Genomic DNA, 26,573 nt, shown 5'->3' with positions numbered 1-26,573 from the left:
TAAAAGCTCCCCGAAATAAACATATACAGGAAAAAAATATATACAAAGAAAATAATCATAAATTCTGCACAGAACAAGATTTTTGGTGAAAAGTAAATTTATTACATAAATACATGGGTTACACAAGGATCATTTTCTAAGTTTTTTTATTATTTGTATAAAGACACCCAACGAAGAAAGTGATTTTTTTCTAAGACTCAAAAAAAAAATCTTTCAAAGAATGATCCTGGCAAAACAAAAAATTAAATAAAATTCACTTGCTTTTCTGGACTTCTGTACATAATAACATGAATATAGAATGTATGACTTTTCTGGTCATGGATTTCAACACTTTCTGTAATAAAACATCTAAAAGCAAAACTCTTATCAGTCCAATTTTTGTCTGGTCAGGGCCATTGATGTGAAAAAGTTTGACAACCACTGCTCTACTGTGTTTTGACTCTCTGGAGGCTGCAGGTGACTGGGTCAGTTTCATCTATGGTGCACAGGATTAAATATAAGGTGCTTTGAGAATTATTTTTTAATTTCAGCAGATCTTTTTACTTCACTGCCTTGAAACCCTGAATAACAACAGCCTCATGTCATTAAATAAAAAACAGTCACAAAGGAAAGATGCTTATTGAGTCATTATCAGAAATCTGATGAATCTTTACACTCATTATGATGCGTGCTCATAGAAGTATATTTCCTATTGAACATCACTGACATGGATTTATGATGCAGACTTGCACTCTGAGCTTTTAATAATTGAAGGAGACAGTTCTGATTTATGAGGAACTATTTGCAACGAATAAAATATGCTGAAAAAAACATGTTCGAACATATTCATGAAGCCTGTTATATTGAATTGGCATCAATATTTACAACTAGAAATTTCATCACAACATGATCCCTGCAGAAATTATTTAATAGGTTCTAATATTATTAATGAATGCATCCTGTGCAACATGCAAGTATTTACAGATTTTGTTTGCCTGTGTATCGTTTTATTTCTTTTGAGCCACTTTACTGCAGTGAAACAAAGCAATAATTCTTTGCTTGATCTCTTTGATTTGCAGCCCGTAGATAACAACATTAAGAGCAGGCAGAACCACTGTCCGTTGGATGGCCACCACTTTCCTGTGGTCTGTCAGCTGAGGAAAACGGTGGAGGATGACGATGATGAAGCCAGACCCAAGGAGGATGATGTACACAGTCAGGTGGGTGGCACAGGTCTGCAGTGCTTTGCTGTTCAACGCCTTGTTTTTACTTTTCAAGCAAACCACAGCGATTTTCAGGTAGGTGAGAGTCATGCTGCAGATGGAGGAGCCCAACAGGACCACCGTGTAGCCGAGTCCATAGATCTGATTGATGAGGACACTGTCACAGGACAGCTTGAACAGGGAGGCGTTGTCACAGAACGGGTTGAATATAACTGATCTGCAGCGCGACAGGCGAATACTGAGGCCCAGCAGGATCGCCACCATAACAAAAGCCACTGTCCAGGCTGCAACCGACAGTTTCACCACCATCCTGTTGGTCATGATGGTGCTGTAACGCAGAGGGTTGCAAATGGCCACGTAGCGGTCGAAGGCCATGATCATGAGCACTGTGTGAGAGGCGCCTGCATAGAGGTGAGCACCAAAGGCCTGAATGACACAGTTGGTGTAATGAATGTACCGCTCTGAGTTTGATAATAAAAGATCTCTGAGTAAACGTGGGATAATTACTGTGGCTCCAACAACATCATTAATACTCAGGTTGCACAAAAGCAGATACATGGGCTGGTGGAGGTTTCTGCTGCTCAAGATCAGGATCACCAGGCCGATGTTAGACACTAAGATGAAGATGTAGATGAGGAGGGTGAGGATGAAGGTGGGAATAAAGAACTGGGAGGAGACTTTTAACCCTTCCAGGAGCAGGATATCCTCTCTTAAAGTCTGGTTTTCCATATCTGTGTAAAACTGCATGAAAATTAGAGATTAGGAAAATATGCCACTACACACATCTGTGATATAACAAAAAATAAGAACACACTAGACACAGATACAGACAGGGATGCATTCATTTGATCTATCAGTGACTGATCGATGATAAATACGCTTTTTAGTGATTCAGTTAAGTCACACACAAGCTGCTGACTGAGCAACTTCTCTCCACGATTCCTCACATGCTGTATTAATGATCCCAGTGATTTAAATACAGTGAGATACAGAGTCATGGTGCTACCTGACTCAGGCTCCACATCACACATACCCTGAGAGTCGAAGTCAGATTGGTGTATCCCCAGTTATAGACGAGTTAAAAAACATTCTGACTTCAGGTGAATTCAAGTCAAAGCAAATGTTGATATTCTGAATTCTGTCACATTTCGATTTATAAGAGCCTAATTGTGGGCAATAAACTTTAAGTAAGCTTTTTTTTAACTTTATTAACAAAATGTAGCTACATGAAGCTAAGTTACATTAATGCAAACACTCCAGCTGCTGATGGCACAGTATGTGTGTGTGTTTCTCAGCATTACCTTCTGCAACATGAACCGCCCTCCACCCCAGACCGCACGTGAAACAGCTCACACTTTTATTTGGTGCATCAGTGACCATCAGCTGCAGCATCACATCCTGACAGGTCAGCTGTTGCTTGGTAACCACTGACTCAGCATCCACCATCATCTGTGTGTCTCCTTCTATAGTGCTACAGATCACAGAGTACACCTAAAAATAATAATAATGATACGTAATGATATGATAGAATATGTTGTGGTATATCAAAATATATTATGATATATAATATAAGTGAAACATTTTGATTAAGTATAGTTTATGCATAATAATATGCTATATTACACTACCTAATATGATACAATACAATATATTATATAGCAATATGGAAGGATGCAATGTGAGCACACTACAGAGCTGAACTGCAGCCAGATTCCCCAGGTTCTGTTCCAGACGTGAGAAAACCTTTATTTTCTTGTAACATTAACAACTAAAAATCCAGCCATGTTTATTTATATCTTATGTTTGGATAAAAAGAGTATTTTTGGCTGGACCGCAACAGCGGGACCAGGCCTTTAAATGCAAATTTTCATTTCATTTATTTATTTAAGCCTTGAAAATCACTGGTTTCCCTCATGTGCAATGACCTTGAAATACACATTAATACACAAAAAATACACAGTTAAATTTCAAAAGAGGACAGTAGAGCTGAGTGAATGATGAAGTTACACCATTGGTCAGCCAAGTACCACATCACTGTGTAAATTTCCTCATTGGTCATTGTTCTTTCACACTGATTTTGCACAAACAAGTTGCTGTCGATTTAGCACCTTTATCGCTAGATTTCCTCACCTTTCAGATGGGATTTTTTTTTTTTTTTTTCGAAAAAAGCACCTACTGAGAGATCTTGTGACTGTATGGACAAACCTTAGCTTCTTTCCCTAGAGGAGAGTCGCAGGTATTACAAGCAAGTATGAGGTTGGGTTTTCCCTCCAAAGACGCACTTCTCTATGCTGACCACAGGGCAGCTAATATGAATGAGCTTCTAACTTTTTCTCTGAGTGATCACTTTATAACAAATACAGCTGAAACCACAGCTCAGTCTTTGTCCTTAATTGATGTGTTTGGTGATTTGATGACGTGGTTATAAAATCAGGATTTTAGCAGAGTGGCAGCTTGGAAGTGACTGCTGGTTACCATCTAGTCCTAATGGGCCATGTTTCAGTAACTATTTCAAAATTGTTCCATTTTCACAGAAACAACAGAAACAGAAGGATATATTGTAAATGTATATATATGCAGGCTACTCAAATGTTGGATGTCTTTTCATTATAAATTGTCTGACTTATTTTTGACACTAAAATGACAGTCTCCACATGCAGCTGCTCTGTTCTTGCTGGGGGACATTCACTTCATGTGTGAAAAACAGGTGAGATCATGCAACAAAGCCACGAGGTGTGAGACACACGTACAACACAGACAGTGTGTCCACTCTGACCTGTTTACATGGTGCCGAAATTAAACCAAGATGTTGCACAGCCACCGTACACACACCGCGCAGCCAGTGTGTTCCCAGCCTTAACCTTGACTTTAGCTCAACGTCCCCTCTGCCTGTCTCACTCCGTCAGTGGCCTGTGTCCTCAAAGTCTCTGCTCATCATAGGTAAATGTAAGTATCAGTATCTAACTATGTAGCTTAATTAATATAGTTTACCTCTTACTGTCAGAGTTTCTGGATTAGATTGTGTCAAGTATCTATGGATGAATGCTAATTTTGCTAATGTGCTAATGTTTGCTAATTTTAGCCTGAAGTTACAGTTTAGCTAACTAATGTTAGCTAGTTTGTAACTTAAGTTTAAACCAGTTTAAAAACAGTTTTAAACAGTTAAAAACAGTTTAGCTAACTAATGTCAGCTAGTTTGTAACTTAAGTTAGAAACCAGTTTAAAAACAGAAACAGTTAAAAACAGTTTAGCTAACTAATGTCAGCTAGTTTGTAACTTAAGTTAGAAACCAGTTTAAAAACAGTTTTAAACAGTTAAAAACTGTTTAGCTAACTAATGTCAGCTAGTTTCTAGAAACTAGCTGACATTAGTTAGCTAAACTGTAAGTTACAGTTTAGCTAACTAATGTGAGCTGGCTGATACTGCTCCCTTTCACTTTCAACATTGGTTTCATTTCATTACCAATTTAAAATTTCACATATATGTATATGTATGTGTGTGTGTGTGTGTGTGTGTGTGTGTGTGTGTGTGTGTGTGTGTGTGTGTGTGTGTGTGTAATTTTGAAAAACAGTCATGCAGTGAGACAATGGAGGAATAGTTGATGTAGATAGTTTTGACATCAATATAGAGTTTATTATTTAGTTTTAATAGTCCTTTGTGTGGATGTGGTGGTTTAGTTCGTTTACCCAATATTTCTGTTATTGGCTAAAAAGTTAGAAAAACAACTTTAGAGTGTTAAGTTTTATGCACATGGACAAAACCACGTTATGATAAACTAGCTGCTGATTCAACTCCTAATAGCTGTAGTATTATGTATCATAAAATATATTATACATTTTGTAATACATATTGTAAACCACCAAGTTATGATAAAATTAGTTTCAACTCATTAAAATACACTATAATGGTTCATCATACATGTATTGATGTCTGTTGATGAATGGTTGTAACAGTGGCCCAATAACACCCTACATATATTTGACAACTTGGAATTTACAGAACAGACAGTATTTTCAGCACTGAGCTGTGTTCTCAGAACATGAGAGTCCCTCAGTGTTATTTATCCAATATAACACGTATTCATTTTTAATTTCAACTTTCAACTGCATAAATTTCACATTATTTTTCTGCTCTGCTTTAGTAACAGCCTTGACTGAATTGAGAAACCTCTACATATCTCAGTAATGGCACCTCTAAATTGAGGCAAAATTCAGGACTTCTTTTTATATCTATATATTAAGAAATAAATCCCTGACTCAACTTTTCTAAGATACATTATCACTTTGTCTTAATGCTCATATTGTGATGTTCAGTGGAGTTGTTTACAGCCAACTATGAGCTATTCAAACTTATCCTTTGAGAGCCAGGGTGGTGGTGGGGGGGCCAGCACCTTGTTGCTGTGAGGTAATATGTCCCTAAGTTATGATACACTATCCCTTAATTTACAACAGCATTACTGACATTATCAAATGATGTTTATAAGGTTTTTAATACTTGTTGAGAAATAAAATAACAAATACAATTTAAATTAAGTTCAAAACCAGCTCTTAAAATTATGTGTTATATCATACTGTAAGGCATGAATATTAACAGCCATTCTGTCAGTACCATTCACCAGTAAGTGTGAATATTGTGGTGTCATAGTGTTATGCAAAGACTCTTTTCATTGAAGCAAAATAGTATTAACATATCATTTTTTATCATTGTAGAAATTGCAAATATTTGGAAATTTTTTTCACCTATCTGATCAAACAGTTAATCATTTCAAAAGCATTAGTGCCGCTTTACTTTGAAACACAGCCATAATCCTCTGTCTGATCTCTTTTATTTGCAGCCCATAGATAACAGCATTAAGAGCAGGCAGAACCACTTCACCCAGAATGATTGCAACTTTCCTGTGGTCTGATAGCTGAGGAAAACGGTGCAGGATGACAATGATGAAGGCCGACATCAACAGGAGGATGTACACAGTCAGGTGGGTGGCACAGGTATGCATTGCTTTGCTGTTCAGCACCTTGTTTTTACTGCGCAAGCACACTGCAGCGATTTTCAGGTAGGTGAGAGTTACACTGCAGACGGAGGAACCCAGCAAGACCACCGTGTAGCCGAGGCCGTAGATTTGATTTATGAGGACACTGTCACAGGACAGCTTGAACAGGGAGGCGTTGTCACAGAACGGGTTCGATATAACAGATCTGCAGCGCGACAGGCGGATAGTTAGACCCAGCAGGATCGCCACCATAACAAAAGCTACTGTCCAGGCTGCAACTGACAGATTTACCACCATCCTGTTGGTCATGATCGTGGTGTAACGCAGGGGATTGCAAATGGCCATGTACCGGTCAAAGGCCATGATCATGAGCACTGTGTGAGAGGTGCTTCCATAGAGGTGAACGCAGAAGGCCTGAATGACACAGCTGATGTAATGAATGTACCGCTCTGAGTTTAACAAAAAAAGATCTCTGAGGACATGAGGGATAATTATTGTGGCCCCAAAAACATCATTAATACTCATGTTGCAAAAGAGCAGATACATGGGCTGGTGGAGGGTCCTGCTGCTAAAGATCAGGATCACCAGGCTGATGTTGGACACCACAATGAAGATGTAGATGATGAGGAGGAGGATCAAGGCAGGGATAGAGGACTGAGGGGTGACCTTTAAACCCTCCAGGATAAGGATATCTGCAATGAAAGTCTGGTTCTCCATAAATAATCTGTGACCTAACAGATACACATCATAAACAATTCTGCACTAACTGCACTAATTCTGCAATAACTGCACTATATTAAATATATTGCAAATATTTACACGGTTTAATTGTAATTGCGCATCATCACATTTGAATTTTTTAAAGGAACATCAAAGTTCATAAGTCACGTTTCGGTTTTTCGTCATTATTAAGAGCAATGATTTAAATAAAAGCTTGGAAACTGGTGTGAGAAGGTATGTTTAACATTTACACAGTGCTCAATCTTATAGTTTGATTTCTAAAGAACAGACTGTTTCCCAAAGTTCAATGAGCATCTTTTGTAAACTGCTAGCACAATGAAAGAAGTCAGTCTTTTAACAGCATTCATGCCTTTAAGCTATACTTACATGAACACCAGTTATGAGACAGCTGCCAATAGCATGTTTGTGTTTGTCAGCATTACCTTCTGCAGCGTGAGCCACCCTCCACCCCAGCCCAGGTGTGAAACAGCTCACACTTTTATTTGGTGCATCAATGGCCATGAGCTGCAGCGTCACATGCTGACAGGTCAACTGTTGCTTGGCAACTTGTTACCCAGGATCATACCTGGGTCTCTCTTAGGTTCACTCATGATTGTGGCATAAACATGCAATAAACACTGTGTGTGTTCTGCCAGTGTGTATTCAAACATAATGTCAGGACATTATTTACAAAGACTATATGACAACTTTGATGTGTCATTTTTATCACTTTCACCACTGCCAATAGTTCATCTCAAACATTGGAGTTATACTGAGCAGTTTCCGCGTGCATCTGATTAATGTACAGCCACTCTTGCAGTGTTACCCTGCTGGGATAGAACAGTTTGGACCTGTCTTGTGCAGCATGAAGTTGGGATGATGCTACCTGGATTGTATGTGTAGGTGTTGGTGAAGGTGTCTGCATCCATATTTTTCAACACCACCTGAATTGTATTTGCTTGCCCTCCAAAGGAAGGTGGCTCTACATTTGATATGGAACTGAACCAGCTCAAAAAAGGCGAAGACTGACATACAGGAACAAGTGATGCTTGCATGCTTGAAGAGGGGTGAAGGACCACACATCTTGTTTAATTCAACCACACTTTATGTGACGTTAGGGGTCATGTGCTGAAAGGTGGTGGTCACACTGGCTGTCCAGCCAGGTATTATGTTTTCTGGTTGTCCGTTAGTCCCTCTGTCAGTACATACGTCCCATTCTTTTGAACGTAATATCTCTGCATTAACCCCTTAAAGGAATCCCTTCAAATTTGGCACAAATCTTCACTTGCACTCAAGGATGAACTGATTCAATTTTGGTGGTCAAATGTGACCAAAAGGACCCTGTGACCTCAAAAAACACTTTTTTGTTCTCTTGAATGTGTCTACGTTCCTTCATTAAGCTGGCAGTGCCCTCTCTGGAGGGTCCTCATGGACTGTTTTTATTTAAGGATGTCCCAAATGATTGGCCGCCAATTGTGATTTTCATTAAAAATAAGTGATTGGTAGATCGGGATTAATGCTTTGAGTCACCGATCACCTTAAAACTGATGACCTGTGGTTAATACTCTGGTGTCTGCAGCTGAGAGAAGCACTGTGTGCTGTGTAATGTAGTCCCACCACAGGCATCGGTTATGTGGAACTTTTACAAAGAGACTGATACAAGGTACAGAATACTTTGTTTGGGAGAGATCAGATCCACACATGATGATGACTGGCTTATCAGCTGTTTCAAATTTCTCAGAGCTGTGTGTTGAGTTGGAGAGAGTCACGCATTCCCTGTGCTGACCACACTGGGTTTCGTGGCAACAGAAGCCAGACTGTGCCAGTTGTCCTTGACACCAGCTGATTTGGATGGGATCATCTATTTATCAGTGTGGTATAAAAAGTTCCATATGATGTGGCTGACCAGACTAACAATAAATTTGCAACCAGAGCTTTCTCTTTGTTGGAAAAAACAACCTCTGGTGCTGCTCTCTCATAATGCTCTGAAATTTGCATCATTCACAGCTTTCACTCGTCCTTATCTGCATGAGCTTGTGGTGTGTTATTGGCACATCTGTTACTCCATAACTGTCCAGTGCTGTCAGCTGAAGTGTGAAGTGAGTTTCATGCCACCTCAGTCTTTTGTGGGAGATGTGCATCCTTTTGTGTGTTGTTAGGACATGTGATACAAACAGTAAAGAGACCTAATCATCAGAACATATCTATACAGCACCACAAGTGGTCAGAACTATCATCTGCAAATTCATTAATTTAAATAACACTTTGAATTTTGAATTGGTGGTGGACAGAGGAATTTACCAACAACACTTCACAAACTGCAAGCATGAGCTGCTCTTATGCAGTTATTTGTTTTAGTCATCAAACATTTTATTATTATTACATTTTAATTGCCATATTCATGTGGAATTCTGTAGGTTCAAACTGTGAAATACTTAATAAAATAACAATGATAATAATAAGACGAAGAAGAAGAAGAAATTATTCTGTGATTTCTTTATATTTATTATTTAATCTCGATGGACATATCACTGCGGAAACATGCACACAGATACACAGAGCTCCACAGTGGGAACAATTGAAAGAACAGACACTTGTACATGAACTGAAAGAACATTTTCAGTCAGGTGGCTCACTTGAAATATTTAAAAGTCCTTAATTGATTATGAAAACAAATAATGTGATCTCTTTTCTTTAACCATGTCTACTTATGAAATAGATTATTAATGAAAAATGAGGATGAAAGAAAACTGAAACATTCAGTGAAAACTGCAAAGACGCATAGTTTTTCTGAATTATTTAAAAAAAAAAACTCATTTGTATTTATGTTATAATGATGGCAAAACCTTTCTGGACTGGAACAAACTTGACAGGAATTTCCGTATCTCTTTTGACTGAACCCCATAAATAATTGGGTTGAGGCTGCCGGGGATGATATGAAACAAGATGGCTGCCAGTTTTCTGTAGTCTGAGTACTGAGGGAAGCGATGCAGGATGATGATGAGCATTCCACATAATAACATAATTAGATATACAAAGAGATGGGTGCTGCAGGTCTTCAAAGCCTTACTATTCAAAGACTTGTTCTTACTGGTCAGACAGATAACAGTGATGTTAGCATAGGTGAGAACCATGCTGCCTATAGAAGCTGTGAACAGGACCACAGTGAAAGTTAGGCCATAGACATTATTGATAAACACACTTTCACAGGAGAGTTTAAACAGTGAGGCATTGTCACAGAAGGGGTTTGTAATCAGAGTCCTGCATCGGTTCAGTCTTATGGTCAGACCGAGCAGAATCCCGACCAGAACAAAGGCCACTCCCCAGGCAGAAACTGTCAGCTTGATCACCATTTTGTTGGTCATTATGGTAGCATAGCGCAGGGGATTGCAGATGGCAACATATCTGTCAAAGGCCATAATCATGAGCACAGTGTGTGAAGTGGTACCAAACATGTGTGTGGTGAAAGCTTGGACCACACATTCATAATAACTGATGAGGCGCTCAGTTGGAGGATGCAAGAGATCTACCAGCAACCGTGGCACCATGATCGAATTGCCAACAATGTCATTGACTGGCAGGTTGCAAAAAAGGAGATACATAGGCTGGTGAAGGCTTTTGTCAATGAAAACCAGGACTACAATACCAACATTGACTAATATGATAAGTAGGTAGGAGAAAAAGAAAAAGAAAAAGACAGGGTACACAGAAACCTGTGTGACTTTTAACCCCTCCAGCTGCAGGGTAAAGCTGTTGAATGTGTAGTTTTCCATCAAACTGAAACAAAAGAAACAAAAGGTTTAATGCTAATCTGTCACATTTGTCGGATCTTTTTAATTTAGATGATGAAGGGTTGGTTTTGCAAAAAAAAAAAAAAGCTTCAACTACAGAAAATAGTTCAAAATCATTAAAACCTAAAGACCATTTGTTGCCTGGCTTTGAAACAGTTCAGTGATTAAATAGATTAAAGAATTTAAATATTACCTTTTGTTTCTCTTACTGTGCCTGTGCACCCACCAGCCAAACTTCTGGCAGAAGACCACGAGCTCAGTTTTTATAATCGATCTAGTCATCTTGGGATCAAGTTGGTGGCTATGGAGACCATCAACACACAGAGTTCGGTAACACTGCTTAACTGATAGATGAAGATTGGCACTGGTCATTATTAGCTGGGCACTGCTGTGAGCATTCCCTTTTTCCAAAATATCATGAGATCATCAATCATAATCAAGTGCATGAATTCATTGCATGCTCGTGGTATCACCAGGCTGACACTGACAGTTGCGGTTTCTGCCTTTTTACTCCTCAGAGAGGAGCAAGTGTGATGGATTTAAAGTTCCTACAGTCCACCAGGTAGCCCAGAACCAGACAGGTAGAGTACTACCACCTGCTGGTGTCTGCTGGAACAGGATATTTATGTGCGCCAAAGACCACAAGACATCCTGCAGCGTTTCCAGCATGGCTTTCCTGCCTTGTTGCCACATTAAGACTATTTCCATTAGATTGGTCCAACAGCAGCCCTGTCAGTGGAGTCACGCTTGTGATGCAGAGGTGCCAGAAGTTAATTGGTCTAATTTAAGATGCAATAGACACTAGTGCAAATCTGACCCAAGAGTTCTGAAGTCAAGCTGATTTACAGTCCAAAATCAGCCCAAATCTCCACCGCCAAAACCTGGCCAAATAGCAGGCAATTGCTGTTGTAAACCATTAATCGTAGGATTGGCAGTTGGAGCTCTAGCTCCTCCTGTCCACATGTTAAAGTGTCCTTGAGCAAGACATTGAACCCCATGTTGCCCCCAGTGATCAGGTAAGGGCTTTGCTTAGCAGCTTGCTACCACTGGTGAGGCAGAACTGAAAGAGTGAAGTTTGGCCTCCACAATCCCGCTGTTATCCAGCACCCCACTGTTGTGAACCCAAATCATTCTGCTTCCAGTCTCTTCTTCATCCAGATAACTTGTTTCTGAAGTTTCCAGGGTGCTTGCTGTTGGGTGGGCTGTCAAGATCCCTTAACTGGAAGCCCATGAACCATTTTACTTTCCCTACATCTTAACAACTTGTGGCCCATCCTGAATCTTTGGCCCTTGAATTAACATGGTTGACTAAGTATTGACTGTTAGAGTGGATTGAACCTCATTCAAGAACCTGACAGAAGGATGCAGCTTCAGCAACAGGATAGAGTTATTGATTGACCCATAACAATGTTATGGACCTTGATTGGTGCAAGTGCTGCAGTTTTACTGTACATATTTGAAGTATGTGGCGATGGCTGAAGGGTTGCTTAAGTCATTTGGTTGAGGCAGTGTCCCTCTCGGAGAGTAAGCTGATCAAGCATTTCTTAAAGGACAGTCAGTCAGGAGTCAGAGCCTCAGGGGAATTAGTCAAGTGAAGGGCAGGACTTTTACCTCAAAGTAACTGTTTTTATCTGCCAAAGAGAATGATTAAAGGGCTGTAATTAAAAGTGATTAAATAATTAAAGGTTTGGCTACTAGATATGAAATTACTGTTTTGTGCTCATAAGACATTCCACATAACACAGAATCAGAAAAAAAACTTTGTTTGGGTGAAAGGACAAAATAATGTTGTAATGACTGTGGCCCGAGCCCCCCAGTGCTGAGTAATGTCATGTAAACATGACCTCACTGTTTTACCAACAATGTTTTTGTTGTTTTACTGTTGTTACAGTGACAGTTTGTTAATTAGTACCATGAGACAGCCTAAGCCTCAGCTGACCTCCCTCCCCAACACCAGCTGACACTAGTTAGCTCGTACAGGTTTGGTCACCCCAGAGGGTTTTAGGTATTCAAACAACATCAAACACTCTGAAGATCAAACAACTTTTATATTATAACTTTTCCTACAACATAACATAACATCAAGTAATGACACAACAGTTTAATAGTCTTATATATGAATGGGTGTTTTCACTGGGTATATGTTTTAGACCTCTTGCACAACCTTTGACCCTGAGAAGGAATAAGTGGGTTAAAAAATCTGGATGGATTCTCTTTTTACGTGATTGTTTTCCTACACAAGTCAGTACAATATGTGCATTTGTACCATATTAAATAATATATTTGCCCCATATGGCATCCAGACAAGGCTGAATCAAAGAGGGTAACTGCTCCAAGGCCCGAGACTCCAAGGGGTCACCAAAAGTCTTTGGAAGCAAGTCAGTTGGTTTTGATAATCTGATGAATTGTAAATTAATCATGGAATTTGCACCACTAAAATACAATATAAGATATACAGGTCCTGCATTATTTGCTAATCTTGTGGCCCCATCTTTTAGAAGCACCAGGTGTTAACTGTAGTTAGTTTTAGGTTTATTTTCCTAATTAAAGTTGTGTTTAATCAAATTACAACACATTAACTCACTCGTGAAAAATCTCGGGCAAAGTATAGTTTTTTGTGTTCTTATGAACCTTAGAGGTGACATCGTGCCACTACCAGAGTGCAGGGAATGGTCGGGGGTCAGTAGGGCCCCAATGTTTGTTGCAACTGAGGCCAGATGCCAATGTTCAGATCCCATGCTGGAACCATTGATTCTGACATTCATGCAGTGAATGGCTGGGGATGACGCTACATGTTTAGGTTACCTGTAAAGTTCAAACAGTGACAAGTTCGTCTGGATTTAGCTGAGTGGGTGTAATGAATTTTTTAAACTGTGGCCTGTTGCTGTCATCTGGCTGGGTGTGTCATCCTGAAGTCTATGCTGCCTTGTGCATGTGTGTGTTGGAGGCTCTTGTTCACCTGTGTTACTATTGGGCTGTAATGAGTGTCCTGGAGGCCTCGGAGCTCCCAGGTGTCTCAGTGACCAGCAGGTTAATAGAATTAAATGCTGCAGTGAGGCGTTCAGGGGGCTACGGACAGGGAGCTGCTCACTGTCTCTGGAGAGACTGCAGCCTACAGACCGACCTGCTGTCTTTACCTTCACACTTTTCTGTGACCAGCAGGCATTAATCTGTGACATATAAAAGTGATACTCTTGTTACAGTATACTGTTTCTTACACCAACACAGCTCTATATGCCTTATACCAAAGTGCGTGCAGAATGTGCTTAGCCTAGCTTAGTGCAAAGACCAGAAGCAAAGAAACTGTCAGCTTAGCTCCATCAGAAGAGAATTAATCAACCTGTCAGGTTCCACTGCTTCCAGGTGTACCTCTACATATAAGCTGTTTTTGGTGTGTTAGCATTGTTTGTAATGTTTTTTTTAGACTGATCTGTTTCCCACTCTTTTTCCTGTTTGACGCAGTACAGACGAGTTTCTCAGCAGCCACAGGTTCATGGTGGTTTGTCAGTCAAGTGAGTCCTTGTGGGTCCCAGGAGCTTTCATTACTGCCTCCTGTGAGCTCTGATAAACATCCATCACTGGGCTTCTCTCTCTGCTCCCACAGGGCTAATTACCATTAGAAACTGTTGATAAGTGTTTTGTTAGGACAAAGCTCACAGTGGATCTCATTATTGATCGCATTTGTTTCAGATCATTACCACTCATTACTGGCTGCTGTGGTAACTGGAATACACAATGATGAAACCTTTAGGACCATTAGGAGACAGTGCAGTCCCCTGAGCTCCCAGCATGCAACAGTTGAATCAAATTGAGTTTCTAACCACAAACAAACACGGTGAGCCCCTTCAGGATTTGCACAGCATCAACATGAAAAGGTCACATAAGTTTCTTTGTTTCATAAGTTACTTTTAACATTTTGTGTGTTATTACTTAAGCGGTGTGTGAAGCATGGATAAAGCCAAAGCATACAGAAAAAAACACATTTCTGGTGGGTCTCAGAAATTAAGTAAATATTGTTCTGTTTGTGTTGAAATGCTGGGAGTGAGCATCACATTGCATATTTTTCTAGCACCATAGCCACATGTATATAAAACAAGCATTGCTACAAAAAGTTGTGCAAACCACATGTATAGGTTAATAAATATATTCCTACTACATAAATTTTGATTTGAGTCCAAAAACATAAAGGAGTCCATACCCAGTTATACACATAAACAAGTGTTATTTATTCAAAAGGCGAGGACCAGACGTCTGTGTAGCTCAGCCTCATCTTTGCCCACATCCTCAGTTTTCACATTTCAGTTAGAACACAGACATTGACCCTGACTTCACTGGTTTACCTGATACTGATATTTAACTTATATGAAATGCTTATTTGTCTGTTTTACATTCTGGCCACTAGATGTCACCCTGTTAACAGGAAGCATCAACAAATGAAGCTTTTTCTCAAACCACTTTGCAGGACTAGCTCAGTGGTTTCTGAGGCCTCATCTCATCATCATTAGTCTTTACTCAGCAGAGTTTCCTGATGTCTCAGCAGATGTGGCTGCATGTGTTTAGCCAGTAAAAACCTTCAGGTGGTGTTTTCCTGAGGAAACTGCGGGAAGCTGTGGACACTGTTGTAAACAGCAGAAACACTCACACAAAATCAGCAGGTTTGATGTTGAACATCCTGATGTTTTGATGGATGAAGACAGAAACACACACACTAACAGTTATTACTCTGCACCCTTTGTGTGTCATTGTAGAAAGGAAAAGATTCACTGTGGGTTATCTGTATTTGATGTCTGGAGACAACATGAGATTGCAGAGTTGAGGCTAGATAAACTGGACTTAGTCTGGTCTGTGGTGTGTGACCTCATCTCTCAGATAATATTTCAGACAGACCTCTTTCACCATAAACTCAGCGATCGTGAGACTTTTGCCTTGAGCTGTTGAACTGTGTTTTCTATGTATTGTTTAACCCTCTGAGTGCATGTATCCCAAATAAGTGACGTTTTATGATGCTGAGGTGTTAATGAATCTAAGTATCTTTGCATGTGGAAGTTAAGGGTTTCCAGATGTTTCTGTCATGTATAGGATTGTAGCTGTAGCAACTGTAGCAAAGATGTAAAAGCTTTGAGGTTTCTTTGTTCTTGGTCAATCTCTGCAAATGTGGGATTGTGATGTTACTGACCCCAGCCTGTATTAAACTGCCTTAACGGAGAACTGTTGTCACCCATCTCTGATTGACTCTGCCTCATCACCTCCCTGCAAGATATCTGCCTTACACTCAGTGCCCAGTTTATTAGGAACACCTAGCTAAAACTAAGTCTGACAGTCCTGTAGTAAATGAAGAATGAAGGTTCAGTCTATGTTGAAGCTGTTTTATAGGTGTAAACTGCAGAAACATAACCAGGGCTTTATATATATATATATATATATATATATATATATATATATATATATATATACATATACAGAAATACATTTCTGTTATTTAGTCTACCTGACCTGATATAAAAGGGGCAGCAGCACAAACTATAGCTTCAAAATGATCATACAGTCAAATGAACATCTGTATAAACAACACAATCAGCAGCATTATAACCTTCATGAAAGAGATTTATTTCAGGACTGTTGGTTTAACTACATTAGTTTTCAAGAGGTGCTCCTAATAAACTGGACACTGAGTCTATTTGTTTGTTAACAGCTGTACACAGGAAAGCTACACCACACCACACTCTGAGTTTCAACTGCCTCCGTCTGGCCGTCGATCCAGGGCCTCAGCGTTGGCCAGAGCATATACAGGAAGTCTTTCATCCCCTTTGCCATACAGGCTTTGAGCACAGAATGACTGCACCAGGAAACACATGTTACTTGTCTTGTTATCTTTTAAGATTTCCTCTCTGGTGTTTATTTAACCTATCTGGTACTACCTGCTTATTTGCACAATTGTTATGTTGTACATGTTGTGTGTTTTTAATTTTGTGTTTTGTTGTGTGGATTGTATGTATTTTTATTGTACTTTCTTTGGGAGAAGCCAAAGACAAATTTCCACTGAGGTGGATCAATCGATCAATCAGTCAGTTTATGTCCAGTGGGACAGGTTAATGTCTGAAAATTCCAGGTTGTCTGCCAAAGAATTTTGCTTTCACTTGCTGTCTAGGATCGCCACTGCTTACAATACCTGAGTAACTGTACTTACTTAACTGTTACTTTCCACCTCTTGTCATCAGCTATTTCACAGATGTAGAGGAACATGTGACAGGTGATAGAAACTGATGTAGGTTAAAAGAAAATTGTATTTGACTTTGGCTCCATCTGCTGGTCACATGATGACCAGCAGATACTTAACATTAGGTGGTAATTTGAATGATCAGTTCACAGCAGCAGTGATGTGGACATTAGGTTAGCAATCTGATTTTCCTCTGCACAGAAAGCTTATTATTATTACAACAGCAACAATGAGTTGATTAAGCCTCTCAGTGGTATCGGTGGGTATTGTTCTTTTTTTATACCTTAGTTACATCAGGTGCTTTGCACTTGTTTTGTGCTTTGTTCTTTGAATGTTTATTAAAAAATATATATTTTTTAAATGGAAAAAAATCAGATGATCTCCAACATTATTGCCATTATTACAAATCATTCTCTGGTAACCATGAACAACTTTTTACAACATGGAGATATTCCAGCCTGGACCAAAGTATAATGCTGGAATTTTTCACACCTTGAAAACCTTTGATCCATGTATAAAACTCGAATAAAAGATAATAAAAGATTAACTTAAAATAAATAATCAAGCCATAGAGTGAGATAAAAATGAATATTAAGCCCTTTTGAAGCAGATTCATTCAGTTTTTGTCAGTAGAATTTACGCAGACGTTGAATTTCAGGTTGTAAAATTATACACGTGGGTCTGAAAACTCTCTTTCTTTTTCTTACTGTTTTTTCCTTCAGTTCTGCCTTCAGCACCAGGGTCAAATTCCAGGTCCTCCCTCCCTCCTGAGCTGCACAGCAGTTGGACTGGAGGAGTGTCAGAGCGCTTAAGGTTGAACCCAAGAAAATCTGAGCTTCAGCAAAGTGAAAGAAGGAAGCAGAGAAACTGGTCTGAACTGCTGCTGCTTTCACGGTGAGTCTGAATCAGTCATGTCTGTCTCTTATCTCAGTACATTTCAGGCTTCTTACTCAGACTAGTGTGACTTTTCTGCTTCATTAGAGCTGGTTTGTAAAAGCAGGGAAGTTGCTGCTTTTCTCACTTACGAGCTTAAATCAAACAATGTAAAGTCTGAGGAAAACCAGAGGTAGAAAAGATGATGTATTGACTCTAATGCTGACAGTCCTGCTACTGCTGAGCTAATGTTTGCAGGTCTCACAGATTGTCAGTGAGGAAAGTACAGTAACTGAAGTACTTAATTGCAGTTTTATTGTAATTCTACTTTACTTTTTATTCTGGTAATTCACTATGACAAAATTAAATATTCTACAATAAGTTTGTAAGTCAACATTTTGTCACATATCAGACCATCAGTTTGTTGTTAACACAGCTATTGTGCTTCAAACTTAATGAAACCAGAACCAAACCAGTAAGCTCATTTTTAAGCTCAATGCCTTTATTTTGTGGAGAAGTCCTCACTCAGTGTGTCATGATGAACTATGATCACGGTGGTTTCTAAACGCACTTCAACAGACAGAGCTGAGCTCAGTGATTGACTTGTCCTGCATCCCACAGAGACACACACTCAGGGTTATGGACGTGTGTGGGGACTGACCAGCAACATGACTTAGACAGGCTGCTGACAGAAGTTTCAAATACCCTGAAGTTTTCATCAGTGAGTAGTACTTTAAAGTAAAATTCACAGACAGATTCAAGACTCAGCACTGCAACAACTCTGCAGTTCCTCCAATGGCCACCAGTTGCTTCTCCAAAATCTTTGAACTTTGATCAGAAGTTACAGTTGTTTCTTTCATTCCGACAGTGACTCCTGACAATTCAGAGTATAAATAGATCTGTCATATGATCATAACAATGACACCTCAAACAATAAACAAATTACCACTTGAGTGAATCTACTTATCATGATCCAAAACAGTCTCTTGGGTAAAACTCCACAGAAGTACAATCTATCCATGCAATATTTCGCGGGTCTGTTAAGTGGTGCATCCTGTACACGCTGAAACAGTTTGCCATATCCAATTTGTTTGGGCTCAGAGAAAATCGCTGTGTTCCGATTGTCCCACATTTCATTCATCGCAGCTCTCCCCAACTATGAGCAGAGTATGCAGAAGCCAATATATGGCAGCACAAACAGGATTTTAAGCCGTTGTGTAGTTACTCTTTTTAACAAACTATTTTCGTCTTTCACCTGGCCCAAGGGCTCAGTTAGCTGTTGGCTTTTGTTTTTGTGCTATGTTTTTTTGCAGCTTTAACAGAAGATGTTGGTTGTCACATTTGATGGGTTTTAGCTGCAGCTCTGACCTCTGTTGATCCATGAGTTGGAGGCTATTTTGTTGCGTTTGGACTCAGATAAAAGATAAAACAATCTGTGGCCTCTTTTATTCTCTTGACATTCCTCTGCTGATAAGAAACTGCTTCCTTCCAGCTCCTCTGAGGTTTATTACCACCACCTTCTTTCTCTTTCTGTTCCATTGTTGTCACATCCAGAAATTTCAGTGTCAGATAGTGTCACTGCACGACATGACAAAAAAAAAAAATCTGCCAAACTTGCCAGATACTGTAGTGAATATATGAGATATAGTAATGTAATTGAAAGAGCAGCGTTGTCTCTGATTTTAGCCATGCTTGCAGTCTCTTTGGACTGAACTTTCTTGACAACTGTTGGCTGAATTGTGATGAGCTTTGGCTCAGACATTCATGCTCCCTTCAGGATGAACTGCACTAACTTTGGTGATCCCCTGACTTTTCCTCTAGCGCCATCATCAGGTCAGAATTTTCAGTTGTTTAGGACCGAACACCTGCAGAAGTGTTTGAAAAAGTCTTTGCTTTAACAACATTAACTGAAGTACTCAAAGACTCTTCCAACCACCTTGATAAAAAACAATACAAAAAAAAATATTACTTGTTAATGTTTCCTAATCCAAACAAAGATGGCAGCTGGTGGCTTAAATGACCTTCTGTGAGTCAAGTGTAATGTTAATACATGAGGAACAAACTGCTAGCGAGGCCATAGAGTCTTGTTACTGTGAAGCAGCTGCAGGTACGTAACAAACAGGAGCTAGGCTGAAATGATCATTTGTTATAATGTATTAAATATTCATTTACTGCTTCAAAATGACAAATATGGAGACTTAAAGATCCCACATTTTACACTTCTCCTGCATTTTAGTTGAAGTGTTGATATCCATGAGAAGATATATTTGTGATTTTAAGAACCTAAAACCATCTCAGTGTAGTTTTACATCTCCTCTCTCAGGCTTTTCTCTGGAGCTCTAGTAACAACAGGTCAGTCAGCCAATCAGAAGAGAGGACCTTAGTGATCCAATAAAAATACAGCAGATTTCAGGAACACTCAGAGAAATCAAATCCTGCAAGGTTGGATGGTGGGTCTAGGTGGGCGGGGCTTGGGGCATGGCTGAGAACTGTTTTGTTGTGACATCACAAAGTTCCAGAAGTCCTGATGGCTCATTTTAAGGCTCAGTTTCTGAATACAGGCTGTGTGCATTTCTCTGTGGACTGAGGCTTTGATACTTTCACAGTATTAATATAGAAACTAGACCTGCTTTATAATCAAAAAAAATATGGACATCTACCTTTAGACTATGTGTGACCTTTAAAGAAAAGTCCTGCCTTTGTGACTTTTATTTTTGAGTGTCTGAACTGAAAAGAATTTGTTTGGAGGTTGAGGAAACCTGAAGAGGTTTTCTGAGTTGCAGAGACCAGTGGGATTTTACACAAATTCACATTTGCGACATGTTATTGTTCCTTTGCAGACGTTGATTGATTCTGGTCTGTGGGTCGTAATGCCGCTGGATTTTGCAACATAATGTGGTTTCACTCAGTGTTGTAGAGTGTTTACATTTTTGACTAGCATGCTAAGATATTGACACACTAAAGTGAGTAAACTATCCAGGAGAGAAAAGTGAAGTGAATCTTCCACCTCCTGTGCAGCAGGACACATAAAGCAAATACTCTCAACAGCCCAGTGTTTGTTGAAGTTGTGTTCACTTCAGCTATTGTTCATTATAAAACCTTCCCTCCCTCTACATCTTGTTTTTCTGCCCCTGCTTGATACTGCAGTGACTTTCCTCTTGGCTCTAATCCAGACTACCCTTTGCCAACAACTTTCACTTACTCAGCCTCTCTCTCTTTGTTTAAAAACACAGCACATGCACATATGTTCTTCATGCACTCTGTGATTCTAGAAAACTGCAGCTATGTTTGCACAGAAAGATAACAGCATGAGTGTGTGAAATGAGCAGAGCTGTGTTTGTTTGAGTTCATGCTGTCACAGTTGCATGACTGCACAGTTACCTGAGCAGTCATGTTTCTGACTGCAGTAAATATGTGTGCTGGATATTATCAACAGTTTAGTGTAGGTTTAACCTGCCATACACTGTGTGTTTTACAGGCTTTGTTCTGCTCTTCAGTCTCTGGTAGAAATTGAATCATGGGAGCCAACAACCTCAACATGAACTCTGACCCTGCAGGGTCACGACCCTCTACTCGGCACCAGAGTCCTTTCAACAGCATCAAGGTTTGTCTCTGCTTCACGTCTGGAGTCTGATGTCTAATGCCACTGCTGGTTTTTAAGATCACCTCCACTCAGAGTGGGAGTTTCTTATCGTTACTACAATTAATATCTGACCTTTGCAGATTTTTTACAGTCATCTGCTGAACATAAACTTAGAGGATTTTTGAATTAACATTTAAAGTACAGAAATTCTCCATAAACTGGGCAGAAAAAACTCAGCAAGACACATTTCACAGATACACAACCACAGTGAAGAGATACAGACTGTTGTGACAAATAACTGCTCAGACTAAAATGTCACAGCAGACTGTCAAAGTGGAAGAATTCAGTTACGCTGGCAACCAAGTGACTGTCTGCATAGTGTGAATTATACGATGACCAAGGGGCATAATAAAATATATATAGATTTTTTTATGTTGGTAATGAAATAACAAGCTAACACTGTAAATGCAAGGCTGCACTATCAGGTAGCTAACATTACTGGGGTAAACTAACTTAAGGCAAAAATAGCTAATCAAACAGACATGTTAGCAGGTGTATTTGTACCATATGACCACAAGTAGTGTCGGTTAACTGCATCAAATCCTTTAAATTAGCAACATTAAGGACAGCAACTGATTCAAGTTGTCAGCACTGTTTTTCCATGCAGTTCCCTCCCTCAGGTTCTCTACAGCCATTTGGAAAACATGTCATTCTGACCCCCTTTCACCAGAAGACTCTGGTCCCTGCAGACATCTTAATTATTTAGGCCAAAAACTTACACCAGGGCTCAGCTATTTTGTATAAAGTAGATTAATCTACGTGTAACTGCAATGGGACTGGAAATCTGAGTAGAGCTGAGCAGATTTATTCACGTCCTGACCTCCATCCTGTTATTGTTCTCTCAGGTCCCAACATGGAAACATTTCCTCTACATACAACTGCTCACATAACTCTGACTCTTACTTTTTAAGCCCCCGTCATTGTTGCTGTGACTGTGCTCAAATGAATCCATTATGAGGAGTTTGGTATATGCAGATTTGATCATGTTAACCTGATAACAGCTGCAGATGACCAGACCTCACTGCCATCTTGTTACTGATTCTCCTCTCCTCTCTCCTCACACAACTCTCCACCTTTCATCCTTTTCTCACCTTCTTCCTCCTCCTTCTTTTTCTACCTGCAGTTCTTTGTGTTCTGCCACAGTTTGCTGCAGCTGGCGCAGCTGCTGGTGTCGGGCTACATGAAGAGCTCCATCTCTACCATTGAGAGACGTTATGGCCTCTCCAGCCAGAAGTCTGGGCTCCTGGCAGCTTTCAACGAGGTCAGAACAAAGACGCTCTGCACTTTGTTCAGATTTGAAATGGCATATTCATGAAAAAATCAATTCGATATTTGATGAGGTCCTGTCACCAGATTCTACATAGACTAATGTAAAGCATTTAACATCACTGCTAAACTACAACAGCTGCTGTGGGTCTGTGCATGGGTACATCAACTTAAAACAGAAGCCACAAACAGTGAGAGTGTGTAAGAAATCTTCCTTATTTTCCTGTCAAAAAAAAAACTGCACTTTTTCATCACTGGGATTGTTATTTCTATTCAGGATGTCCTCCCTTTTTCTGTGTGTGTGTGTGTGTGTGTGTGTGTGTGTGTGTGTGTGTGTGTGCACATGTGTATATACCTTCAGGTGGGGAACACGGTCCTCATCATCTTTGTGAGTTTCTTTGGCAGCCGAGTCCACCGGCCGCGGTTCATTGGGGGCGGAGCTCTGCTGGCCTGCCTTGCCTCACTGCTGATGGCGTTGCCGCACTTTCTGAACGGCCCATACGACTACAGCGACCGTATCGGCTGTGAGACAGCACACACACACACACGCACACGCACACACACATCTACTTTAACTGTCCTCAAAAAGCCTCTGTTAGAGTGTTTTTGCAGATGTTGGGACCATAGATTCATTTCAGGAGAAAACAGACCTTCCTCACAACTGAGCTGAGGTTAAACGTTAGACCCTTTCCTCTAGTACAACCTTCAGGACAAACAACAAATAGAAACTGTGTCAGGGTGATTGTCAGGAGAAATTTAGGACATGAGCTAGAAAACATTGAGAGACTCTGTTGTGGAGGATGATGGGAAAATTAAACTTAAGGACATTTTAAACTCACCTTCCCTTCTGTTTCCCAACAGCCCAGAGTTATAACAGCACAGTCGTCTGCCAATCAGGAAGATCCTTCACCACCTCCTCCTCCAATGAGAGCTGCAGCCAGCAGGAGAGTCCTTCCCAGCAGGGGGTGTACCCTCTGCTGCTGCTGGGTCAGTTGCTGCTGGGTATCGGAGCCGTCCCCATCCAGCCCTTCGGCATTTCCTACATCGACGACTACGCCAGCAAGAGGAACTCGCCACTCTACCTCGGTACGTCAGCTGAGGAAACCTCAGTGACCAGTGTTTTGAGGGTCGGACAAACAGCCAAGGGTTGAAACCTGGTTGTAACCGTTCGATAGAATTAACCACATTTATATTATTGTAACCATGAGAACAAAGATCTTCTAATGATGAGGACATCTTTTCCTAACGCCAACCAAGCTTTGGCCGTTCTTATAGTAACCATGGCAACAAAGGTTGGTACACGGCTCTTGGCGCAGTCCACATGTTTATTATTGTAACCATGAAAACTGAGGTCCAGTATGCCTGCTGACATAGGAGTGCTATAGGTCGTATCAGAGGGTTAAAAAAAAGAACAACCTGAGTGGTTGTTCAGGTTGTTCAGGTTGGAGGACTGGTTAGTAGGATGTGAATGGGATCATGTTGGCAGCGTCCATGTAGCATGTGCAGGGTCACACCAGCCTCTGGCATCTGCTCTCACAACAAACCGGTTTTTTACTGGCTTCCTGGAAGGAGTCTGAGGCTGAACCTGATCCACACGTAGGAAGTCAGGTATAATGATAGCAGGTCACTGTTCATTTACTGTGACTGTGTTTTTATGCTCTAACACCTTCTGACATGTTGTGGCCTTGGAATTATGAGGTTCTACCTGCTTGGATATAAATCAAGAATTGTTCTTTCCATCTTTTTTTTTCTTTCTTACTTACTTTGTTTTAATGCAACAAGAAATGTATTAATCGCTGAATTAAGCTCCGAGCGTAACAACAGGACATAATCACACACACACAAACACACACACAAACACACACACACACACACACACACATTAAATTGGCATCATTAGGTAAAATAATAATGGTTCAGTTTTCAAGTTTGAAAGTTTATTCTGAGCAGCAGGAGCAGCAAACCAGAATGCCTTTTACCCAAGTTTGGTCTGAGTCTTTGGGACAAAAAAGTTCTAAGACCTCAGACCACAAACAGGTCTCATAAAGACCCATAAGTAGGTCAGCAATGCAGTCCCTGTCATCAGTTTGTGTCTGTTAAGACACACAACTTACAAGCAAATCAGCCACAAACCAGTTTGGATCCAGAGTTCTTATTAAAAACTGAAAATGAACCTTCACAGATTTTAAAACTTGTCATAGAACAGTATCAAAAGAAATGATACTGCTGAAATGTATAATGCTGTGGTCTAGCATGTAATGCAGCACATTTTGCAGATCTACAAATGATATTGTAGCACAGTGTGAAAAAACAGTTTTTATAACTATAAAAGAACTTAAATTAAGATTTAAGGAGAAAATTCAGGTTCAAGCAGAAAGACTGAACCTCAAACATTTCATTTCTCAGCATGTTTGTGTTGCTGTTCTGAGGTATGTTCTTGGTTGTGTTCTTTCAGGCATCCTCCTTGCTGTGACCTCCATCGGCCCGGCCTTTGGCTTCATCAGCGGCTCCTTCATGCTGAAATACTATGTTGACTTTGACAAGTTAACCAAAGGTGAGGAGATGCACTGCACTGATGATTCACAGCTGGACTGAAATACTGTATATCTCATCACCTCAAGTCAAACTCATTTGCAACACTTATTTTAGGAAAGGGAGGACTTCCTACATGTGGTAATCTATTATACTCCTGGGAATTTAGTCTGTTTAAGTGTGAAGTTAAACTGTAGATTGTTGATTGATGTTGGTCATTTCCTCTGAGTACCAACTATAAAAACACTAGAGAGCTGCTGCAAAAGAAGACAAATAACTGACATTGTGTCAACGCTACAGGAAATAACATTTTTATGCTGCAATGTGACACACACTAGTTGTGAAAGATTATCACTCACTTGACCTTATTGCACGTTTGGTGTTAGATTATTTGACAGCTGATATATTTTGGATTTTTAGTCAGAGTGAGTCAAACTGTGTTGAAAAAGTTTTCTTTATTTGGGCTGTACTGCCACATACAGACATGGACAGGCCTGAGGAAACTCTTAACATGTCAAGTCCAAGTCAACAATGGTTCAAAAACCAGTTTGAGATCAAGTGAAGAACAAAAAAAAACAATACCCATTAAATATTCTTCATCCTGTTATTTTACTGTTGTTCATAGTGAGTTGACTGTGACATAACTTTAGTCGTTCAGTACAAGTTCAAAATAGGTAAAATACAACAATATGAAATATGCACATAAAGATGTACATTCATACCTGGATACAGATGAGAAAACACACATATACAAAAATGTGTAACATATAATACATGTACTATATGTATGTAACCATGTGCACATAAAACTGAATATAAGGTGGCTCAAGACTGATGGACCAGATTATAAACAATGGCTGACCATCATAGATTATGTCCTATCCATGGAGAATCTCAAGAGCAAGCATTTCAGTTTGCTCAGCAAGAAGGAAGTTAGATGACATCCATTGTTTGATTTCGAATAGGCAGTCTTCCTGATGGCTGTCCTCAGGCTTGATGTAGCTATAAAACCAGGTATCATCTGCATGAGAATGGAAATTTAGTGTAATGATTGATTATTGTACAAAGGGGCAGCTTGTAAAGACCAATATACCTTTCTAGTCAATCAAGTCCAGGAGCAGTAGTCTTGAAACTGAATGGAGTAATAAATCATTTACCAATTGTGTAAGAGCGGTGCTGTGGTATTATCTAAAGGTTTATTGATGAGCTTCAAACAGATTATTGGATGAAAGGTTATGTATGAGTTGCTGAGCCACTAGTACTTCAAAGAGTTTTAAAACGAATCACAGGTTTGCGATTGGTCTGTAGTTGCTGATCAATCTGGGTCCAAGTAATTATA

The 26,573-nt window shown here is 39.9% G+C and overlaps 4 protein-coding genes across 5 annotated transcripts in view; 1 reads left to right on the top strand and 3 right to left on the bottom strand.

Annotated features, from left to right (window-relative positions):
* Positions 1–207: 207 nt before the first annotated feature.
* On the bottom strand, positions 208–1,967 carry LOC139637327 (olfactory receptor 1500-like). Its single transcript, XM_071505943.1, has one exon. The coding sequence runs from the start codon at positions 1,947–1,949 to the stop codon at positions 987–989; it is 963 nt and encodes a 320-aa protein (XP_071362044.1). The 5' UTR covers positions 1,950–1,967; the 3' UTR covers positions 208–986.
* A 2,033-nt stretch (positions 1,968–4,000) lies between these two features.
* The window catches only part of slco2b1 (solute carrier organic anion transporter family, member 2B1), a 43,970-nt gene continuing 21,397 nt past the window's right edge, over positions 4,001–26,573 (top strand). Inside the window, exons 1-9 of one of the 2 annotated variants that reach the window (XM_071505942.1) lie at positions 4,001–4,148; positions 6,037–6,177; positions 17,643–17,814; positions 18,415–18,514; positions 21,272–21,397; positions 22,560–22,697; positions 23,064–23,226; positions 23,564–23,788; positions 25,158–25,256. In XM_071505942.1, the coding sequence (XP_071362043.1) occupies positions 21,311–21,397; positions 22,560–22,697; positions 23,064–23,226; positions 23,564–23,788; positions 25,158–25,256 (712 nt within the window). In that variant the 5' untranslated portion in view covers positions 4,001–4,148; positions 6,037–6,177; positions 17,643–17,814; positions 18,415–18,514; positions 21,272–21,310. The remainder of the gene's footprint in view (positions 4,149–6,036; positions 6,178–17,642; positions 17,815–18,414; positions 18,515–21,271; positions 21,398–22,559; positions 22,698–23,063; positions 23,227–23,563; positions 23,789–25,157; positions 25,257–26,573) is intronic. The other variant, XM_071505941.1, reaches the window with a different exon arrangement.
* On the bottom strand, positions 4,540–7,875 carry LOC139637328 (olfactory receptor 52N5-like). The gene has a single exon (XM_071505944.1). The coding sequence runs from the start codon at positions 6,907–6,909 to the stop codon at positions 5,962–5,964; it is 948 nt and encodes a 315-aa protein (XP_071362045.1). The 5' UTR covers positions 6,910–7,875; the 3' UTR covers positions 4,540–5,961.
* Positions 8,202–14,387, bottom strand: LOC139637329 (olfactory receptor 8G17-like). The gene has a single exon (XM_071505946.1). The coding sequence runs from the start codon at positions 10,683–10,685 to the stop codon at positions 9,741–9,743; it is 945 nt and encodes a 314-aa protein (XP_071362047.1). The 5' UTR covers positions 10,686–14,387; the 3' UTR covers positions 8,202–9,740.

This window comes from Trachinotus anak, unplaced genomic scaffold (genome assembly GCF_046630095.1).
Source record: "Trachinotus anak isolate AG129_WGS33_773 ecotype Australia unplaced genomic scaffold, CSIRO_AGI_Tana_v1 ptg000020l, whole genome shotgun sequence".
Classification (NCBI taxonomy): Eukaryota; Metazoa; Chordata; class Actinopteri; order Carangiformes; family Carangidae; genus Trachinotus; species Trachinotus anak.
Note: the sequence above shows the minus strand (reverse complement) of the source record. Positions and strands in the feature narration are given on the sequence as shown.

Bases quoted from the DNA above. Each gene is read 5' to 3' on its own strand.
- LOC139637329 (XM_071505946.1), bottom strand. From the start codon at position 10,685: ATGGAAAACTACACATTCAACAGCTTTACCCTGCAGCTGGAGGGGTTA.
- LOC139637327 (XM_071505943.1), bottom strand. From the start codon at position 1,949: ATGCAGTTTTACACAGATATGGAAAACCAGACTTTAAGAGAGGATATC.
- LOC139637328 (XM_071505944.1), bottom strand. From the start codon at position 6,909: ATGGAGAACCAGACTTTCATTGCAGATATCCTTATCCTGGAGGGTTTA.